The 22,733-nt window shown below is 40.4% G+C and overlaps 1 protein-coding gene across 1 annotated transcript in view; it reads left to right on the top strand.

The window, feature by feature from the left end:
* Positions 1–22,733, top strand: part of MORC1 (MORC family CW-type zinc finger 1) — a gene marked incomplete at both ends in the record, with an annotated part of 186,278 nt that overhangs the window by 1,700 nt on the left and 161,845 nt on the right. The window contains 5 exons of the mRNA XM_082711563.1: positions 2,692–2,745; positions 5,371–5,405; positions 12,120–12,188; positions 15,840–15,930; positions 16,599–16,707. Of these exons, the coding sequence (XP_082567689.1) occupies positions 2,692–2,745; positions 5,371–5,405; positions 12,120–12,188; positions 15,840–15,930; positions 16,599–16,707 (358 nt within the window). The remainder of the gene's footprint in view (positions 1–2,691; positions 2,746–5,370; positions 5,406–12,119; positions 12,189–15,839; positions 15,931–16,598; positions 16,708–22,733) is intronic.

The raw sequence follows: 22,733 nt of genomic DNA, 5'->3' as shown, positions 1-22,733 counted from the left end.
GCAGGGGTGATTTTTTTTTTTTTCTCTTCATTTCGCTCCCATATCCAATTCAACAGCAAATCCTCTTCACCGTTTCCGTATGTCTCTGATTCATCCATTCCTCTGCATTGCCGCTGCCCTTGACTTCAGTCCAGACCAGCTGCTGTCTCCTTGGGGAGATAATCCATGTAGCCTCTAAACTGGGTTCTCTGTTTCCCATTCTTACTCCGATGGTCCATTTTTCCTGAGAGCTGCCAGAGTGAGATTTTTTATTTCTTAAAAAAGATTTTACTGGAGCGCCTGGGTGACTCAGTGGGTTAAAGGCTCTGCCTTCGGCTCAGGTCATGATCCCAGGGTCCTGGGATGGAGCCATGCATTGGGCTCTCTGCTCAATGGAGAACCTGCTTCCTCCTCTCTCTCACTGCCTGCCTCTCTGCCTACTTGTGATCTCTGTCTGTCAAATAAATAAAATCTTAAAAAAAAAAAAAGATTTTACTTATTAGAACACTAGTGGAGGAGGGGCTGTGGGAGAAGCAGACTTCCCGCTGAACAGGGGGCTTCCCAGGACCCCAAAATCATGACCTGAGCCAAAGGCAGACACTTCACCTACTGAGCCACTCAGGCTCCCCCCGCAGAGTGAGATTTTAAAGAAGGAAATCAGATATGTCACTCTTCTTAAAACATGACCATGGTTTCCAGTCACATGTAGGGGAAGTACAAGCTCCTAAGCATGGAGTAGAAGGCTGGGCTTGACTGGCCACCCTGTATCTCCACATCGTCGCCCTGTTTTGCCATAGCCAGAGCCTCCTGGCCTCCTTGGCTCCTTCCTGCATCCGTGTCCTTGCAGATGTTTCTCTTGCTGCAGAGTTTCCTCTCCGGCTCTGCAAGAGACTGAGTTCTCCTCAGCCTTCAGGGCTCAGCTTAAATGTCTTCTATGAAGAGAGGCTCTCCTTGACCACCGTGTCCTCTGCTTACCATTACTCTTCCCCATCACCCTTTCCTCATGGTATCTAATCGTGATCTGCTATATCATCTCTATGTCTGTTTACTTGTATGTTTTTCATATCTCCCCACTGGCTTGAGTCCCAAGATGGTGAAGACCTTGTCGGTCCGCATTAGCACATGGCAAGCAGTGTGTTAAAATCTCTTGAGTGAAATAGAACAGAAACTTCTATGGCACTTCTTGGTCAGAATGACCCCGGTTACTTTCCTAAGGTATTGTTTGTATGTTGAGTTTTTATATATTAAATCATGTATTTTGAATTCACTAGTAAGTCCTATGGTTTCAAGTGCTCCTTTTGTAAAGCATATAACCTTCACTTTTTCTCTATTTTAGGTTTTTATACTCCAGATTTCTTTTGCGTGAAGGCCATCTTTTCACAGCAGTTGTATTTATTTTTTTTAATTACAAACTTGACTAGAGTTAAGAGATCCCACATCAGCATGTGTTTAAAGTTTAAAATTCCCCCAAAATGGAGGAGTAAATGGTTGGTGCAGTCAGTTAAGCGTCAAACTCTTGATTTTGGCTCAGGTTGTGATCTCGGGGTCCTGGGATCCAGCCCCCACTTGGGCTTCCTGCTCAGTCCGCTTGAGGATTCTTTCTCTCCCTATGCCCTCCCCCGCTCACTAGCGTATGCTCTTTCTCTCTAAAATAAATAAATCAGGGGCGCCTGGGTGGCTCAGTGGGTTAAGCCGCTGCCTTCGGCTCAGGTCATGATCTCAGGGTCCTGGGATCAAGTCCTGCATCGGGCGCTCTGCTCAGCAGGGAGCCTGCTTCCTCCTCTCTCTCTGCCTGCCTCTCTGCCTACTTGTGATGTCTCTCTGTCAAATAAATAAATAAAATCTTTAAAAAAAAATAAAATAAATAAATCAATCTTAAAAATGAAATAAACATTCAGCTAATGTGTTGTCTTGTGGCCTAAGGTTTTTGGAATCTCAGAGACATTGCCGATGATCTTTCTTCTGTACAAATGAGCAGATGTTTTTTGATCAGTGGGTCTTTCCTGCTTCTGCTACCCGTTTACTAAATATAAAAAAGAAAATTGCAGACTGAATCTTCCCTTAATGCTGTGATAGAGTTGCTGACTGAAATATCTACATCAGGAAATGAAAAGCAAGTGTGGACCCCCACAGGCAGCTACTAATGATGGCTGTCTACTGTGCTCTGTTACCCAGGACCTAGCATGAGGGGTACTGGGAAGAATGACCACGGGTAATTGAGAGGAGAAAAGGGCCTTCAGAAAAATATGAAGAGAGGATTAGTGGCACAAACAGGGGTCCCCTGCCAGTGACTGTGTCTGCAGATGGAGCCTTAAGGCCTTCTAGTGTGCCAAGATTTTGATCAAGATCTTTCAGAAATAATTTGACCTTAAATAATATAATTTTAATGACAGGTTCTCCAAAAAAACTTGAATAAATGCTTATGAAGCAATTTAAAAACATCAGAATTTGCTGTAAGTACAGTAAGGTCCTTGAAGTCTCTGTTTTATTAGAAACAAACAAGCTATTTTGGCAATCGTGTTCTTAGCCTTGGCTTTGTAATAGACTGCATCTACTTCAGAATCTTTACTGTGCTGAGAAAGTTGTTTCTAGAATAAGTCCTTAATTGATTACCTGTCCTGAGCCGGAGAAGGTTTGTCTGCATGTATCCTGAAGCTTTTATGCTCATTACAGAGTTGGTTTAACTTTTGGCTTTCCCTCTTTCTTCATCAGCACCACGCACAGTTTCCTTTTTGGAGCGCTGGCCGAATTGCTGGACAATGCAAGGTAAAGCTCATCTGTAAACCACCTCTATGTGGTAGAAGGAGATTGGCAAAGAAAAATTGACTTCAGACCCAGGGGAGTGAGAGAAATGTAGTCAATAAAACAATTCTCAGAGCAGCATCTGTAAACTGTCAGGCCTCTAACCAAGTCTAGCCTGTTTCCTGTTTGACTCAGGGTGAGTTTGTATGGGAATTATAAAGAAAAAGAAGCAAAGAAGGGATTGCTTATAATGTTTAAGAAACAGGAGGTGCCACACAAGAAATCTGCATCCCCTGCCTTCACCCCTCACCTCCCTCCTGCTTTTTCTTTAAAGATTAGAAGTAGCAGCCCCAAGGTTGGTCACTGGGCTCAGGTGGCATAGCCCATGTGATGCGCTCTTGGGACTAACTAGTCTGTGCCTTCAGTGCTGGTGTTCCCAGTGGTCCCCATAGCCAGCCTGGACAAACCAGTTCCTCTGTCTTCAGCAGACACTGGAGTTTGCCAAGGTTGCTCAGATGCTTATAATTGATATCACATGAAGCTCTTTCATAGACTTACGCAAGATGCTTAGTTGTTCTCATGAAGAAGGTCTTCATGAAGTTCCTGTGTTATTCTAAGAAATTAGTTTATATCATTTAAGAGTTTTGTGGTTTCCTGTGGTTGTCAAAATTAAAACTGGAGGATATTAAAACAATATTGTAGACATCAGGCAAAAAATGTGCCAGTATAGGAAGAGATGGTTGGTAGCCTCTTCCTGATACGACAGCTGATCAGAGAGAAAGTACTAGGGTTAAACTATAAAGCTTATTATAAAATGTATTTAAAAGATATTTTATTGGGGTGCCTGGGTGGTTCAGTGGTTAAGCCTCTGCCTTCTACTCAGGTCATGATCCCAGGGTCCTGGGATCGAGCCCCGCATCGGACTTCCTGCCTGCTTTGCAGGGAGGCCTGCTTCTCCCTCTCCCACTCTCCCTGCTTGTGTTCCCTCTCTCGCTATAATAAATAAATTCTTTAAAAAAAAATACTTATTTGACCAAGAGAGGTAGAGCACAAGCAGAGGGAGTGGCACATAGAGGGAGAGGGAGAAGCAGGCTCCCTCTTGAGCAGGGAGCCTGATGCAGGATTCAATCCCAGGACCCTGGGACCATGACTTAAGCCCAAGGTAGTCGCTTTACTAACTGAGTCATGCAGGTACCCCTATAAAATATCTTAATATGCTGTAGAGGTGAATGATTTTTCTGTCTTATTCCATGGAATTTTTCTATGAAGAAACTCTTTCTTTGAAAAACTTCCATTTCAGGGCAGCAGTGGCATTTACTGAGCACCTATCATGTGCATGGTGTTTTATATAAAGTATAAGTATATAATGGAGATGATGATACTCTTGTGTCATGGGATTGTGGTAAGGATTAGGAGAGGCTTAAAAATACTTGATTCAGTGCTTACTTGAGCCACAGAAAATGCTCCAAGAAATGGCAGTAGTGCCTCCCGAATTTCCATAAAGGAAGAGCTTATAAAAGCAATTGGCTAGAAGAAGGAGCTAAGTTGGCGAAGGCCAACTTTGAAGGCTTGTAGAACAAGCCATTGTACCTACTCAGACTTACCTGGTATAGTTTCGGGTTGGAATTGATGGAAGTTTTGGGAGAGCCTCAAATTTCCCGGTTAGAGTCCCAGCGGTTGTTACTACTCTGAGCTTCCCTTACTCAACCCCTCTACTGCTGCATCAGCTAAGACCGCTGTGCTCATTGTCTTCATCCCTCACACTGAACCCAGGCTCTTTTGGCTTTTGTTCTTTTTCTTCTGAGATTTCTTCTTAAAAAAATAATTTAGAAAATACACAATATCTATGAGCTGTAGAAAACTGAGAAAATAATAAGAAAAAGAAAGTCGTCAGTAATCTCATTACATGACAGGGGAGGAGTCATGTTTCAGAAGCATGTTATGTGTCATGCTTCTCTGTAAAAGACCAGAAAGTAAATATTTCTCCCTGTGCAGGCTGTGTGTTCCCTGTTGAAACTACTCAACTTTGCCATTGTGCTGTGAAGGCCACCTAGGCAATATGTAAATGAATGGACATGATTGTGTTCCAATAAAACTTTATTTACAAAAACAGTTAGTGGGCCCCATTTGGCTTTTGGACCATAATTTTCCAACCTCCGATCTAGAGAAAACCACTGTTTTGATTTATTTCCTTACATATATGGACATGCATATCATATACATTCTTCAAAAACATATGTGATCACAGGGTACATATTAGTAATTTGCTTTTTCTTATCATTTTTGGGGAACTAAAATATAACATGAAAATCTGTCTGCAATTTATGGATTATTATCCAACTAGGTTTTTTTTTAATATTCATATCCATTTTTGGTGAGCTTTTGTGTAACTACCATTAAATTCCATCTATTCTTTCAAATTTCCAAGTTTCAGGTTTTGTAACATTCTCAAATTATGAGTGATCATAGGTCTTAGTACATAAATGTAGAGTGAAACATTTTAGTAATTGTTTTGAAGCAATTTAAGTGGATTTCTCTATTATTTGCTATCCGACAATAGGTTATACATCACGTAAGCAATTCAGATTAATGTAATTTTTTAAAACATAATTTCGTATTGAAGCAGTGATATTTTTATATTGTTTCCAGAGATGCAGGGGCTGCAAGACTTGATGTATTTTCAGGTGAGTGTTTTTGTTTTCTTTTTTTCCTCTTCTAATGGAAAAGCTTGTAGTTATTTTGCTTTTATTTTATTTCATGAAATCAAAGCACTTTTTATAGATTTCTAATGTAATTTAAGTGCTTTGTGAGTACAGTGACCCTATGGGGAGCCAGGTTGAGAAAAGTATACTCTGAGAGTGGAATTGTTCACTTGTTAGGGGACCCATTTACAAAATTAGATCTTCTAGGGTTTTGTGAAAGTATCAGAGTGATGTGGAACAGTCAATTTGCCTGCCACAAGAAAACAGTTTTATTTTAAAAAGCACATTAACTTAATGGTTATCCATAATTAAATATACATCATTCTCAACTTACCACAGTTTTAAAATGTGTAAGTGCATGTGAAGCATGAATGTTTGAGGGCTCTAAAATTCAAGCAAGGTATGTTTTCTTCCCTGACTTTATTTTTAGTCATCAAATACTTATTGTGCTTAATAGTTCATTTCATTAGAATATGATCAGATGAATTTAGGTTCTGAGATCCAGTCTTGTATTAAGTACTGCCTGGGTAAATGTCTGCAGTGTTAAAACTGATCCCCAACCCTGATTCTGTCAGTTCTCCTGTAAACATTGGCTGTTGGTCACAGGCAAGAATATATGGTCCATGATGTCAATCTGTATTTATAATGAAAAAGCAGCACAGTTCAAATCAATTTTTTGTGTTAAGTGTTTAAGATCCTGTGGGGCACCTAGATGGCTTAGTTGGTGCAGCATCCAACTCTTGATCTCAAGTCTTGATTTCAGAGTTGTGAGTTCAAGCCCCACATTCAGCGTGAAGCATACTAAAAAGAAAAAAGAAAAATGAAATCCCGTGTTAAGTGGGTGCTTCTGGTTCATGAGGCAGAGAGACATGGACATCTTGAGACATCTGAGAAAACATAATAAATGAACGCTTTTCTTCCCTTTCTAGTCTTCAGGTTCTGAAAAGTTTGAGAAGGTCAAGAGGGTCAGTCTTTATTATTTATTCAAAAATGCTAGTTAGTCTTTATTGTTCAAAAGTGGAGGTTAGCGTGAGAAATCCAACGGATTTGCTGGTCATACCCCAGAATCGGATACTTGCCCGACCTGTGGAGTCAGGCTTCCCCTCAACACTGGTCCGCTTGGAGTGAGCCGAGCAGAGCTCATGCACTCTGCAGGCAGCTCATTCCCAGGAGGGAACATGAGAGCTGGAGAGATCTGAATTGAGCCTCCCTAGATGATTCTTCCCTAGGTTACCAGTCAGATGAGTGAGAAGTGAGTCAAGGGACAGAGAAGGGCACCTCTACTAATATTAATGTCACTCCATTTCACATGGAAGGAAATACGAGTAGTGGTGAAAAAGTGGTCTTCCCTTATATATCCCCTTATGTAGTATAAGATAGAATAAGTGTTTCTTGCCCAGGAGAGGCTCAAAGTATGGTAGGAACACAAAGAAAGAATACCTCATATTAAAGAGCAAGGGCCTAACATATAGATGTAGTTTTTGTCAAGTAGTGTTTGGGAAAAAAAAAAAAAAAAGAATATCCCTGTCTGAGAAATTATTGTGAGAAAGAGAATGGAAGTAGATCGTTTTAGAGATTCATTGATTTAATAACAGTTTATTGAGTGTCTGTCATGAATGAACCAGGTGCTAGGGATAGAGCACAGAGTCACATGTGTGACTAAATACGTGTTGTCAGGAATGTGTGTTCTCATGAGGGGGAGAGAGACAGTAAGGAAGTGAACAAATGATACACCAGGCAATGGAAAGTGCTAAAAGGAAAAAGAAAGTGGGAGAAGAGAACCAAGAGCAATGGGCAAGGTGTATGTTTTTCATGATGTGAACAGGGAGAGTTTCTCTAACCAGGTGGTGTCCGGTCAAAGACCTGAATGAGGTGAGGGAGCGAACTGTGTAGGTATTTGGAGAAAAAGCAGTCAGAAAACAATGAGTAGGCCAGGTTGATAAAGCTAATTGTTAGAGCCAAAGAGATGAGCACCTTCAATGCCATGCTAAGGTTTCTTTCTATAGACGGTGACTGCTGAAGAATTTTGAGCAATATCATTTGGCAAATTAGAAATGTGCCCTTTTCAAAGAAAGTTACTTCAGCCATAGCATGCAGGGTGATCCTTAGAAGTGTCAATGATTGGTATGCAGGGGTGTGGGGCTATGGAAATGACCTATGGAAGATTTCGTGAGAATTGGAACTAAGGAAGTGGTCCTAGAAATGGAGAAGGAGAAAAGATTTAAGCTGCATTTCATTCACAGCACACACGCATATATTTTTGAAGATACTGTTTATTTGTGTAAGAGAGAGCACATGAGAGAATGAGCATGAGGCAGAGGGAAAGGGGGAAGAAGGCTCCCCACTGAGCAGAGAGCCTGATTTGGGTTTGATCCCAGGACTCCGGGGTCATGACCTGAGGTGAAGGCAGAAGCTTGACTGACTGAGCCACCCAGGTGCCCCCAGAGCTCACATATTATTGATGAGGGGTTGAAGGGTTGAGAAGAATGATCCAGAATCACAAAGCACAACAAATGTCATTGGAATTCACATGTTATGTTCTTTAAGGTTTGTAGCAGAACACCAGCAGGGCTTGGCTGTACTCATTTCCCCAATTTTCTCTAGCAATTGGCATGCGCGTGCGCGCGCGCGCACACACACACACACACACACACACAGTCTTTGCCATTTGACTTCAGAATGGCACTTCTTTATTTAGGTTATGTGTTTTGTGAAAAACTGAACTTACGGTTTTTGGTTTTAAATTACCTATTCATAAAAAAGTACCTATTCATGTTATAAAATTTTTTATTGCTGCAAATCACAATATGGCTATCAACTTAGCAAATCGATTTTTTTTAAGATTTTTATTTATTTATTTTACAGAGAGCAATCACAAGTAGGCAGAGAGGCAGGCAGAGAGAGAGAGGGGAGGAAGCAGGCTCCCTGCTGAGCAGAGCGCCCGATGAGAGACTCGATCCCAGGACCCTGAGATCATGACCTGAGCCGAAGGCAGCGGCTTAACCCACTGAGCCACCCAGGCACCCAGCAAGTCGATTTTTTTTTAAAAAGTAATAAGCCAGGGTCAGGGCTTATACAGCAATAGATAGAATTGATATGGGGATAATTAATTAATCTAAGCATTGAGCCAATCTTCAGATTATTTACTGAAATCCCTGAATTACTTTTCAATCTTTTTTTTAATAGATTTTATTTATTTATTTGACAGATCACAAGTAGGCAGAGAGGCAGGCAGAGAGAGAGAGAGGAGGAAGCAGGCTCCCTGCAGGGAGCCCGATGTGGGGCTTGATCCCAGGACCCTGGGATCATGACCTAAGCCCAAGGCAGAGGCTTAACCCACTGAGCCACAAAGGTGCCCCTACTTTTCAATCTTAAGTCTTCTTCAGGTAACTTGAGGGAGGACCATAAAGTTCAAACTAAACATGTTTGGCCATTGTTGTTTTTCTGTTCATATGTATTGGTTCTAGTAAATGTGGATTTGCAGTTAAAAATTTTTTTAAGTGCTTAGCAAGTGGCAGGCACTAGGTTAAGTGTTGAGCATGCAGTGCCTGCTCTTAAGAAAGACCCCATCCTAGCGTGGGGGTCTGTAGAAAATACGCTGTATATCTTCACTTTCATGGGTGGAAGGCCGTTAGCTTTCACCGTACCTCTGAGGCTACTGTGTTTTAAAAAGTAAGAGCCAACAGTTTGAAAGATAAAGAGATACATAAGAAAGTGGGGAACACAAAGTACAAAGAAAATGTTCATTGTGGGCTCCTGTGATGTGTGGGAATGAGGAAGTTGTCCTAGAAGGAACCTTACTGGATCTAAAGATCTATAGGGGAAATAGGCTTCCACCTGGCGAATCAGGGGCAGAAAGGGAAAAGGGGAAGCATATGCAGGCGCTTGAATTTGGAGAGAACATAGAACACCGATGGAGTTGCAAAAATGTTTGTGATGCTCAAGGTTAGTTAAGGAGAATATTTGCATGGAAGTGGAAGTTTGCAGTATGGGTGTGGGGAGGGAATGACAAGAGGTGAGCTTGGAGAGTGTAATTGTTAGAGTTCTACAGAGAAATAGAACCTGTACGAGATAGCTACATGGACAGACAGGTAGACAGACAGATAGATGGACAGATCTGATCTGTCTCCCTCCACTGTAGATATGTATGTGTGTTGCTATATTGATATATAACTGTATCTGTCTACATCTAGAAGGAGAGATTTTAAGGAATTGACTCAGGACTGTGGGATGGGGGCCGACACACCTGAAATCTGTGGGGCAGCTGGCAGGTTGGAAATCCAGCTAAGAGTTTGTGTTGCATTCTCAAGTTCTTCATCTTCAGGGTGGGCCAGCAGCCTAGAAACTCAAGCGCAATTTCTGTGTTGCAGTCTTGAGGCAGAAAATTGCTTCTTTGAAGAACTTCAGTCTTTGCCTTTAAGGCCTTCAACTGATTGGATGAGGCTCACCCATATTATGGAAGTTATTTGCTTTATTAAAGTCAACTGATTGTAAATGTTAATTACATCCACAAATGTTTTCAGAGCAATATCTAGACTAAAGTCTGACCAAACAGCGGGGTACCAGAGCTTAACCAAGTTGACACATAAAATTAATTGTGAAATGCATACTGGTCTGCACTCTGCTTTTAGCAGGAACAAGGAGTGAGGCAGCTGTTGCTGTAATTCAGAAGGCAGATGATGGTTTTCTGAACTAGGACAGTGTCATGGTGATGGAGAACGTGCTCAAACTTGAAAGGCATTAGGGGGGTGAAATTGAGAAGACATGGCAATCCTGAGGTTTAGATTTGGGGAGCTGAAGTCTAATGGCAGAGTGGTGGACATTTATTGAACAGGAAACATCAGAAGGGGAAGTTAAGTCTGATGAGGGAGAAGGTGCTGGGGTGTGTTTTAGACATGCGTATTTGACAGATAATAGAAATTTATCTAGAATGCTTAGCTTTAAGGAATTGAAATAAACATGACCAAGTTTCAGCGTGGATAGTAGGGGAAAATTACATTCTGAGGCTATGATTGTTTGTAGTTCCTCTCTTGGGTTTATAGAAAAAGTAAGCACTGTATATGTCTCTTGGGAATTTTGAGTCTTTCCCACCTTTTCGCCAAAGAAATTCCCTTCTTTCTGCAAGTTCCTTACATGGGGACTTTATCCCAAGAGCTGCAAAATCTGTACAGAGCCACGTAAGGCTTGGATCAGGTGGTTCCTAGTGCTGATACACAGTAGGATAATTGGGGGAGATGTTTATTCCTGAGCCTCACCCAAGACCAGTTAATTTGGAGTATCTCCATGTGATTAAAATGTTCAGCCACAGTTGAGAACCACCTCACTGGCAAAGAACTCCACAAGAGTTCTTTGTTCCCTTTGTTGAATAGTGGGGTTTGCTCAGAGCAAAGTGGGGGAGGAATATTCTGATACATGAGTTGAGGTAAGCACTCCAGAGGACCAGGCAGAGAGAAGAACTGGGAAAATGAATTGGTAGGGAAGATTCAAAGTGCTTATAGACAGGAAGGGAAATAGTGGGGGTGGTAGGGAATTAGAAGTGGGCATGTGACGATAAAATTATGAACCTGGAAAGCTTAGGTATATGTTTTATATATTTATTTACAGGTTATCTTGAACACTATTTGACTTTTGAAATGTTGATCAGGGGTGATCATTGACTTAACAAATGTGCTACAACTGAATCATAGGTATAGAGTTAGCAAATCAGTGGCTGCCTGAGGTTGGTGTGGGGGGGATGGGCATGGAAGGAGGCAGAAAGGAGAGACTGTAGAGTGACCTGAGGAAACATCTGAGGTGATGGGTATGTTCACTACCTTGATTGTGATGATGATTTCATGAGTATGTACATATGCCACAGTTCATTCCACTGTACACTTTACACATAGGCAGTGTTTTGGTGTGTAAGTTAGTTCCCAAGCTATTATCCAAACAAAAAAACAAAAAAAAGAGAGAGAGAGAGAGAGATGTGGTAGAAGTCATATATCCAAGTGTTTAAATTACTCTCAGAGCCAGATTGGCCAGATCACAAACTGAGCATTAAAATTAGTCTCATTAGTTTTCGTTACACCTTTCCATTTTTTTTTAAACAAGAGATGACTTTCTGTTATCTTGATGATATCTCTTGATCACCACAATTGATTCCAAATAACCTGATCATTTAAAAAATTCAAAAGCTGTTTCAAGAGGCAAATATTTACTGCCACTAAAGGCACACAGAAATGGCTCTTATGGGAATTAACTACTGACAGGAGAGCCTGAGGAATTAAAGAACAGCCTGGATTGGCTTTAGAATGAGTGCATAGGTAGAAGGGCACAAAGGTGGATCAGTGGGAAGAGGGATCCTGGGGTCACATCACCATCTCCCTTTATTCCCACCCCCAGGGTGGAAAACATTTGAAGTTTAAAGGCTAGGCGGATTCCAGAGCAGGGCAAACCCCACTGTACACATAATTTATTAATGTTTAGATGTTTCATGGTAATTTAAAGCCTTCTTGGTGCAGGACTGTCTTCCCCCTGCAGTGTCCTGTGAAACTATAGCCTGGACACCTTTCTGAGCGTCATCTTTGCACCCTCACTCTGTCACTCCGTGGCTGCCTTTGAGGGGGACAGATAATTATGTAAGCAGCATGACTTTCTGATGAACAAATTAAGGCCCATATTTATCAGTGATAACGAAGGAACTGCTTTCTCTTACAGTGGATAATGAAAAACTGCAGGGTGGATTCATGTTGTGCTTCCTGGATGATGGATGTGGTATGAATCCTGGTAAGTTAATTATCTGGATACCTAACTGGCTGTTCGGGGAAACAGTCAGAAAACCCATCAAACAAATAAAAATAAATTGAGCTATCTATGCAAAAACAGGTATGGAGCTATTAAGGGAAAATAAACCCTAGACTTAACATATTGTTGAACTTTCTAGATTTAAATATTCCAGCTGACAGAGTAAATTAATTGTAATCATCTAAACCAAAACAAAAAGGGAGCGTAGATAAATACTGCAATAAAGATGAAAAGCAGAAGGTGTGATTATGTGTGAGGAAAAACATCTGGGAATCCATGGAAAAGGCGGGGTAACTGGATGGATTTGGAAGTTGTTTGAGCCCACCCTTCAGGTATTGCTTGCAAGAGGCCTGAGGCAGTTTCCAGTACCTTCAGGCTGTTTTTAATTTTCTGCTTAACCTTGAGGAAGAGGTTACCTCTTCTTGTTTTTAGTGGTAGGTTTTTTTCTCGTTATGTTCAAAGGTTTAGTAGCTTCAGTCAGCTATTCTCACCATAATGAATACATCTACAATTCTTTGCATGATTTTTCTTTTTCTTTTCTTTCTTTTTTGGGGGGGGGTACCTTAAAGCTAACCAAAACACAACACACAGTGGGGGCACGATATCAGTTTACTATGAAATTGAAATGTTATTTCTTCTGATAAGAGTTTTGAGTCATTTGGGATAACTTATCCCTGAATTCTTATTTAATACTTGTCTATGTCCCACAAGACAGGGTGGTTGACCGCTAGGTTAAAAAAAAAAAAAAATCGTGAGGGGAATTCAAGTAATAGGGAACAGTTCTGGTCTTTTCTACAGCAGTGGAAAGCATTCTTGTCATTTTTGGAAACTCAGAATACAAAGTAAAGCAGTTATCTTCTTGCTAGTCTCTGAAGTACTCTCTTGGTATGAATAGTCAGAGATTATTAGCAAGCTTAGAAAATGGCCAGATATCTTACTCAGGTCTCATTCTGACTTTGTTGGGATAATTTTGATTTCTCCAGGTGATTTTGACTCAAGGTATTGTTGGTTCCTTAGTGTTTAAAAGAAAGAAGAGAGTTTGTGAGAAAATCATGATGAAAAAAAGTTTTTTCACTTCTAAACTGACCGTTAAGTTCATTTTCCTAAATATCTACATAATAGAATGTATGATATATTCTAAGTCACTTCCTTTAAAAAAAAAAAGAAAATAGAAAAAGAAGCAACTCCTTTTATAATATGGCCATGAGCAAAACGATGAAAACACAGAAAAGTGGCAAATGCTCATCTTCAGAAGGAACTCACACTTCATTTGAAATATACAGGACTATTTTTAAAAGCCTTCTAGTGTTGAGAGAGCAATTCCTATTAATATCACTTGGAAATTGGGGCACCTGGGTGGCTCAGTTGGTTAAGCATCTGCCTTCTGCTCAGCTTGTGATCCCAGGGGCCGGGCATCTAGCTCCCTGTTCAGCAGGGAGTCTGCTTCTTCCTCTCCCTCTGCCCCTATGCCCCCTCCCCACTCCTTGACCAGCTTGTGCTCAAGCTCTCTCTCAAATAAGTAAATAAAGTCTTTTAAAGAAAAACATTGATTGGAAATCAAGTAATAAGTTGGAAGGAAGAGTTTATCTGATGACTGAAGATAGAACCTGTCTGTGGCCCAAACTGAATTAAATCAACCTTAAGCCAGAGGGTAACTGAAGGAATTTTCACTCTTGGCTTCCAGTCTTCCCTATCGTGATCCATTCCTCACACAGCGATCCCAAGGGTATTTTCTTTTAATAAAAATGACCTCAGGGGGCGGGGGGCGCCTGAGTGGCTCAGTGGTTTAAGCCTCTGCCTTTAGCTCAGGTTATGATCTTGGGATCCTGGGATCAAGCCCTGCATGGGGCTCTCTGCTCAGTGGGGAGCCTGCTCCCCCACCCCACTGCCTGCCTCTCTGCCTACTTGCGATCTCTATTAAATAGATAAATAAAATCTTTAAAAATAAAAAATAAATAAAATAAAAATGACCTCGGGGCACCAGGGTGGCTCAGTTGGTTAAGATTAAGCATCTGCCGTCAGCTCAGGTCATGATCCCCGGTTTCTGGGATTGAGCCCTGCATCAGGCTCCCACTCGCTCACTCTCTCTGTCAAATAAATAAATAAAATCATTAATAAAAGATATCTATAATACAAATTATCACCTCATATCTTTCCCCTGCTTAAAACCCTTGGTGGTTTTTCATTACTTTGGGATATAATTTATACTCCCCAGTAATGCTTCCAGTTTCTCACATTATTTAGCCTTTGTCCACCTCTTTGACCATTTCTCATGGCACTCACTCCCTTGCTTGTAACACTCCAGCCACAGCTGCTGGCCCGTGATTTGTAGTTCATCTCAGATGTTACCTCAGGAAGGAAGCCTTCCCGGATCATTCTGTTTGAGGGCCACACCTCTGTTAATCCTCTATCACATTACCCTGGTTTTATTTTCTTCACTAATGTTCTTAGAAATTATCTTGTTTGTTTGTTTCTAATCTGCTTCTCCTACCATGACATACAGTTGTGGTGGGAAGGGGTCATGTCAGTGTTTCGTATCAGTTCCCAGAACTCCAGCCAACGTACGTGGGAGTCTGGGAGGTGTGCTTTGAAAACCACAGGATATGTTCTCTGACCGCCTTGGAGTGTTATCCATACAGTCGCATTCATCAGCTGTTTCACCTTGGACACGTTATGTATACTTTGAACTTGAATTTCCCCATCCATAACATGCAGATCATCATCACAGTATCTATTCTGTATGTTTATTATAAATGTTACATAGGCAATGCATGTAAAATATATGATACAGTCCCTAGCATATACTGAACAGTAAAGGAAGCTAATATTGTTATTATGGATACCCTCACTTAATACCCATCCCTTTATAAGAACACGTGATAAAATGTCCAGTTGGCTGCAGACAAGCAGAGTGTCTTCACATAGACTGACTGGTCTTTGGGACACTTTCAGAGCACATATTCAGGTATGTCCATTGGGTGACCCGTTTCTATCCTTCCCTGTTTCTCTAGGAGCATTCTGGTTTCTGGAGGTATGTATATTTTGAAGTTTAGACAGTTCTTCTCTAGAATTCCAGAATGCTCTGGAGAGATCTGGTGAATGACTCTGAGAGTCTGGAACAAGTGGCCTTTCATCCCCAGTGAGTGTCAGACCAGAAGCCATTCTGCCCTGCTCAGTCTTCCATGGAGCTGGCTAAGAGCCGAATTCATGGAAAATGATTAGTGGTATGGATAATTTTAACACTTAAAATTAATTGGCACTTATTAAGTGTATTGTGTTCAGAGTTTCACAAACAAATGATCACATTTGATCTATTTGTCTTCATCAACAGCTCTATAATATCGGTCTTAGTACTTTTTTAGAGATGAGGAAATCAAGACTCAGAGTTTAAACTCTGTTTACCCAAGGTCATGTGGCTAGGTCTGTTTGACCTCTTTCAATATATTACAGTTAAGATCCTGGTCAGAATGTGAAGCCTGTCTCTGGCCTCCACATGGAGCTGTACCTGGCCTGACCCAAGACATATGGGTTTGTCCTAATGTCCTGAGATACGTGTGACATCCTGACAACTGGACCTATGGCCAGTGTCAGTGACTCTTAATTTCTAACCACCTAAATGTCTGTCAATTATAGAGGAAGCTTCAGAAATCATTTACTTTGGAACATCCAAGAAACGGTCATCAGCCTTGAAGTTTATTGGGCAATATGGTAATGGTCTCAAAAGGTAAGAGATTTTGTTTTTCCTTTAAAGCATGTATTATTGATACTAGGAACAAATTTAATTTAAAGGCAGTCTTACACAGAAAGATCTAGGTTTGTAAAAGCTTTAAAGATATATATAAACTGAAAGGTCCTATCTTCTTTTGGGATGTCCATACTGATAACTGACTTGGATCTTTACAACTTCTGTAAATTTAATTCTCAAATAGGGGATGGATCATCTCTCAGGTGTGGTAGCAGAAGCCCTGAACTTCAGAGCTTCCTTGAATCTCTGTTCTTTTGTTTCTCAGAGCGTATGTTAGTTCAGGTGTAATATGTGTCCACAGCTTATTTTATTAGTCTGCCTCCGTGGAAGGCGAGGACAAGAGTAAATTGTCACCCATTTGACTCCTGCGACGGGTACATGATTGTTCTTTTCTTGAGTCCTGGACAGCACCTGACTTCTAGTAGTCCTGTCTTAAGCAAGAGTGTAGAGCTGGATTGGTTTAAATCCATCTGCTGTACTTGGAGGAAAAAAAAAATCATTATTTACACCCTTTTGGTGATGGGTCAGCAAAACAGGGACATTACTTCTGTGAAAGAACAATTCATTATAGTGCAGTTTTGTGCCTGCCTCTTTCTTCTTTTCATTGTTCATGATGTAAACCGGTATGTTCTTGATTTTTAATATAGTGGATCCATGAGGATTGGGAAAGACTTTATTCTTTTTACCAAGAAGGAAGAAACAATGACATGCGTGTTTTTTTCTCAGACATTCTGTGAAAGAGAAGGTCTTACTGAGGTAAGAGTTGAGATTTTTCCTTTGGTTTCCATAGTAACAGTGTTTTTTCATTTACTATCTCAGGGTGAAGTTTACAGTGGTTCTTTTCTGATTATGATTCAGAAATTTAGGAATGTATTTGGGAAATGGAGAGAAGGTGGCTGGACGTTCTGGGCACGTCAATAGAACCTGTCCTTTTGAACAATCTTTTTTTTTTTTTTTTTTTTTTTAAGGAATCCATGGGAACTTACTTTTCTTGGGTAGTATTTTTTAAAACAGATTTTATTTATTTATTAGAGAGTGTGAGCGTGAGCACAGTGGGGGGCAGAGGAAGAAGGGAAAGCAGGCTTCTTGCTGAGTAGGGAGCCTGATGCATGGCTCCATCCCTGAGATCATGACCTAAGCCAAATCCTATGCTTAACCAACTGAGCCACACAGGTACGCCCCTGTTGACCCTTCTTGAGTGGCTTATTAACTCCTAGGCAGTTTTTAGAATGTTATTTTCATTATCCATATACCCAAATCTCCCAGCAATAAGAGGCTCCCTTTGGCACAGTGAGCTTTTTGGAGGGAGCCTGCAAAACATTTCCCCTATTTATGCCATAAATGGGTTATCATTTTAATAATAACTTTTGGGGACACTTGGGTGGCTTAGTGGGTAAAAACATCTGACTTTGGCTCAGGTCATGATCTCAGGGTCCTGGGATCAAGCCCCGCAGTGGTCTCTCTGCTCAGCATGGAACCTGCTTCCTCCTCTTTCTCTGCCTGATTCTCTGCCTACTTGTGATCTTTGTCTGTCAAATAAATAAATTTTAAAAATCTTTAAAAAATAAATAGAAAATAAAAAATAAAAATAAATTTTGGATTAAAATACTTGGAATACAAAATCTAAAGAAAATGAGTGCAAAATGGACTTAAAACTGAAACCCCGGTACCCGTAATTTCAACTCTCTCTGATGACCTAGCTCTGCTTTATTAATTTGCAGTGTCTGAGATTCGCTATTCAGAATGTCAGTGTAATTCAATACAGCAAATGCGGGTTAAGAAACTACCCAGCACTTCTTCTACCCTGTGGAAGGTAGAAAGCCAGCAGGAGATCATCTGACCATCAAAGTGGTCACAAAATATAGGCAAACACATATGCGAATTGGACACACAATAAAATGAGGGTGTTTAAGAAGAATGGCGTTCAGCATACTCATGGATTTCTGCTGTTATAGAATTGTCAAAAGCAGGGGTATGGATGGAGAGATTAGAATGCCTTGATTGGTCCACGAGGGTTTTATGGAGTGAGAACCACTTGCTGCTGGAAAGGCTGGTATACAGAGAGAAGTGTCATGTGCAACTCTCAGACCTGGACAGGAGTATGGGGGTGGAAGGATGGTGGAACTGTGAGGTTGTTCCTAGGGATGCAGCATGCCCACGGGCCGCAGTGGGGTCGGGTCAGAGAGGCAACATTTTGTAGGCAATAGGGAGTAGCTGAGTGGGAGATTGATAGGAGGAAAAGCAGTGACTTAAGAATTGATGTTGCCATTTATGTATGTAAAGGCATGGAAAATTGGGCCAAAGCTGAGGATATAGCTCTCCTAAAATGGGCCATTTCCCCATTTAAAAAACAAAAAAGGCAAAAAAATTAAAACCAGCAACCCCTTCCCATTTCTACTTCTACTCCCACCCAGGCAATCTCTTTCAACAATATTAGCTGATTTTTTTCAATATTTTCCTGCAGATCACTGTGTAACATACTTACATTGCTACTTCTTGATTTCATGTATTATGTATTAACTGTTCATTATAAAAAGATTTCTATATTATTTCCTCTGTATCACAATACATATCTTTCCAATTCTCCATCCTCAACATAGCTCCATTGTAAGTTTACTTATGCTAATATTCGGTATTTACATTATAAGATTGTATAAACACTATTCACAACTATATCCCGTCATAAGTGTTTTTTTCCTTTTTCTGCACAATTCTTATTCTTCCTGGAATTAAAAATTGTCTATTTTGTGTTCTGTGTACTTACTGCTGTCAGTGAGTACTTGCTTGGTTTTCTGTCTTTATCACTATGTTAGTTCCAGTCTCCAGCTGTACTCTTCTCAGTCCCATCTTCCTGAAGACTGTGCTCTGGAGTCTTCTGTGCTACCCCTAATTCCTGGTGGTGTTCTGCTGTGCTCCTAGGACCTTCCCTTGCCAACACATCCTCTGTTAGCTTTCTTTCTTTTTTTTTAAAAGATTTTATTTGTTTATTTGACAGAGAGAGATCAAAAGTATGCAGAGAAACAGCCAGGGTGGGGGGGAAGCAGGCTCTCTGCTGAGCAGAGAGCCAGATGTGGGGCTCTATCCCAGGACCCTAAGATCATGACCTGAGCTGAAGGCAGAGGTTTAACCCACTGAGCCATCCAGGTGCCCCTCTCCATTAGCTTCCTTAACAAGGATGCATGAGAGGTCAAGTATTTTGAGGAAAAAACACTTTATGTGAAGACATGCATGAAAATATTTTTATCCTACATGAGCACTCAATGATAGTTTGGCTTGGTGTTATCTGTAGGTTGAAATGAATCTTCCTTCAGGAACTGGCAACCATTGCTCCATTATCATCTTATTTCCAGCATTGTCATTGAGAAGGCTGAAGCCATTTTAATTTCTGAGTCTCTTCTTATCCTCTATCTACTCTTTGAAGTCAGTAGAACTTCTCTTTGTCTACTCAGAACTACTCTTTGTCTCCAGTGTTCTGATGTAAGTATTTTGCCTTTGGATGGGTGTATTTGCATCCATTGTGCTGGTTGCTTACTGGACATTTTCAATCTGGAAATACATGTCCTTCAGTTTGGGAATATTTTTCTGTAATAGCTAATGATTTTCTTCCATTCATATTCTCTTTCTTTTTACAACTTCTCTTCTTAGCTCTTGGACATCTGGGACTGGTTCTTTGATTTTCTTATCTTTTCTCTCCTATTTTCTGTGTTTTATTTTCTGGGAGGTTTTCTATTTATTTATTTACTTATTTTCAGCTTAACAGTATTCATTGTTTTTGCACCACACCCAGTGCTCCATGCAATACGTGCCCTCTCTGGGAGGTTTTCTAACATTTCTTCTTCCAATATTATTATAAATATTTTTCTGTAGTCATATTCTTCATTTCTAAGAAGTGTGTTAAAGTCTCTCAGTATTCTTTTTTAAAGACATATAGTTCTGTTTCATAGATACAGTAATTCCTTTTAGCACTCTGGGTTTCTTTCTTTTTAAATTTTTATTTATTTTTTAAAATTTCTTTTCAGTCTTCCAAGATTCATTGTTTATGCACCATAGCCAGTGCTCCATGCAATATGTGCCCTCCATAATACCCACCACCAGGCTCACCCAGCCTCCCACCCCATCCCCTCCAAAACCCTCAGTTTGTTTTTCAGCAATCACAGTCTCTCATGGATCATCTCCCCCTCCAATTTCCCTCAACTCCCTTCTCCTCTTCATCTTCCCATGTCCTCCGTGTTATTTCTTATGCTCCACAAATAAGCAAAGCCATATGATACTTGACTCTCTCTGCTTGACTTATTTCACTTAGCATAATCTCTTCCAGTCCTGTCCATGTTGATACAAAAGTTAGGTATTCATCCTTCTGATGGAGGCATAATACTCCGTAGTATATATGAACTGTATCTTCTTTATCCATTCTTCTGTCAAAGGGCATCTTGGTTCTTTCCACAGTTTGGGACTGTGGCCATTGCTGCTATGAGCATCGGGGTACAGTTGACCCTTCTTTTCACTACATCTGTATTTTGGGGGTAAATACCCAATGGTGCAATTGCAGGGTCATAGGGAAGCTCTATTTTTAATTTCTTAAGGAATCTCCACACTGTTTTCCAAAGTGGTTGCCCCAACTTGCATTCCCAGCAACAGTGTAAGAGGGTTCCCTTTTGTCCACATCCTCTCCAACACATGTTGTTTACTGTCTTGTTAATTTTAACCATTCTAACTGGTGTAAGGTGGTATCTCAATGTGGTTTTGATCTGAATCTCTCTGATGGCTAGTGATGATGAACGTTTTTTCATGTGTCTGTTAGCCATTTGTATGTCTCCTTTGGAGAGGTGTCCGTTCATTTCCTCTGCCCAGTTTTGGATGTGATTATCTGTTTTGTGTGTGTTGTTTCAGGGGTTCTTTATAGATCTTGGATATCAGCCCTTTGTCTGTAGTGTCATTTGCGAATATCTTCTCCTATTCCATGGGTTGCCTCTTTGTTTTGTTGACTGTTTCCTTTGCTGTGCAGAAGCTTTTGATCTTGATGAAGTCCCAAAAGTTCATTTTCACTTTTGTTTCCTTTGCCTTTGGAGAAATCTCTTGAAAGAAGTTGCCATAGCCGATGTTGAAGAGGTTACTGCCTGTGTTCTCCTCTAGGATTCTGATGGATTCCTGCCTCACGTTGAGGTCTTTTATCCATTTCGATTTTATCTTTGTGTATGGTGTAAGAGAATGGTCGAGTTTCATTCTTCTACACGTAGCTGTCCAATTTTCCCAGCACCATTTATTGAAGAGCCTGTCTTTTTTTCACTGGATATTTTTTCCTGCTTTGTTGAAGATTATTTGACCATAGAGTTGAGGGTCCATATCTGGGCTCTCTACTCTGTTCCACTGGTCTATGTATCTGTTTTTGTGCCAGTACCATGCTGTCTTGGTGATCACAGCTTTGTAGTAAAGCTTGAAATCAGGCAATGTGATGCTTCTAGTTTGGTTTTTCTTTTTCAACATTTCCTTAGCAACTTGGGGTCTCTTCTGGTTCCATACAAATTTTAGGGTTGTTTGCCTCAGCTCTTTGAAAAATGCCAGTAGAATTTTGGTAGGATGGCATTTAAAGTATAGATTTCTCTAGGCAGTATAGACATTTTAACAATGTTTATTCTTCTGATCCCTGAGCATGGAATAGTCTTCCATCTTTTTGTGTCTTCAGTTTCTTTCATGAGTGTTCTGTAGTTTGTTGAATACAGATCCTTTACCTCTTCGATTAGGTTTATTCCCAGATATCTTATGGTTTTTGGTGCTATAGTAAGTGGAATCATTTCTTTCATTTCCCTTTGTGTATTTCCATTGTTAGTGTATAAGAAAGCAACTGATTTCTGTACATTGATTTTGTATCCTGCCACATTACTGAATTGCTGTATAAGTTCTAGTAGTTTGGGAGTGGAGTCTTTTGAGTTTTCCATCTAAAGTATCATGTCATCTGTGAAGAGGGAGGGTTTGACTTTTTCATTGCCAATTTGAGTACCTTTTATTTCTCTTTGTCGTCTGATTGCTGTTGCTGGGACTTCTAATAATATGTTGAACAAGAGTGGCAAGAGTGGGCATCCTTGCTGTATTCTTGATCTCAAAGGGAAAGCTGTCAGCTTTTCTCCATTGAGGATGATCTTTGCTGTGGGTTTTTCATAGATAGATTTTATGAAGTTCAGGAATGTTCCCTCTATCCCTATACTTTGAAGCATTTTAATCAGGAATGGATGCTGTATCTTGTCAAATGCTTTTCTGCATCAATTCAGAGGACCTGTGGTTATTCTCTCCACTCTTACTGATTTGTTCTATCACATTGATTGGTTTGTGAATTCTGAACCACCCCTGCATCCCACGGATAAACCCCACCTGGTCACGGTGGATAATATTTTTAATATACTGTTGGATCATATTAGCTAGGATCTTGTTGAGAATCTTAGCATGCATATTCATAAGGGATATTGGTCTGAAATTCTTTTTGGTGGGGTTTTTACCTGGTTTGGGGATCTGGGTAATACTGGCTGCATAGGAAGTTTTCCTTCTGCTTCAATTTTTTGAAACAGCTTCAGGAGAAAAGGTATTATTTCTTCTTTGAAAGTTCTGTAGTATTCCCCAAGGAATCTGTCAGGTGCTGGGCTTTTGTTTTTTGGAGGTTTTGATCACTGCTTCAATCTAGTTACTAGATATTGGTGTACTTAGGTTGTCAGTTTCTTCCTTATTCAGCTTTGGAAGTTTATAGGTTTCCAGGAATGCATCCATATCATCTAGGTTGCTTAATTTATTGG

Source organism: Mustela nivalis (assembly GCF_964662115.1).
Source record: "Mustela nivalis genome assembly, chromosome: 1".
Classification (NCBI taxonomy): Eukaryota; Metazoa; Chordata; class Mammalia; order Carnivora; family Mustelidae; genus Mustela; species Mustela nivalis.
Note: the sequence above shows the minus strand (reverse complement) of the source record. Positions and strands in the feature narration are given on the sequence as shown.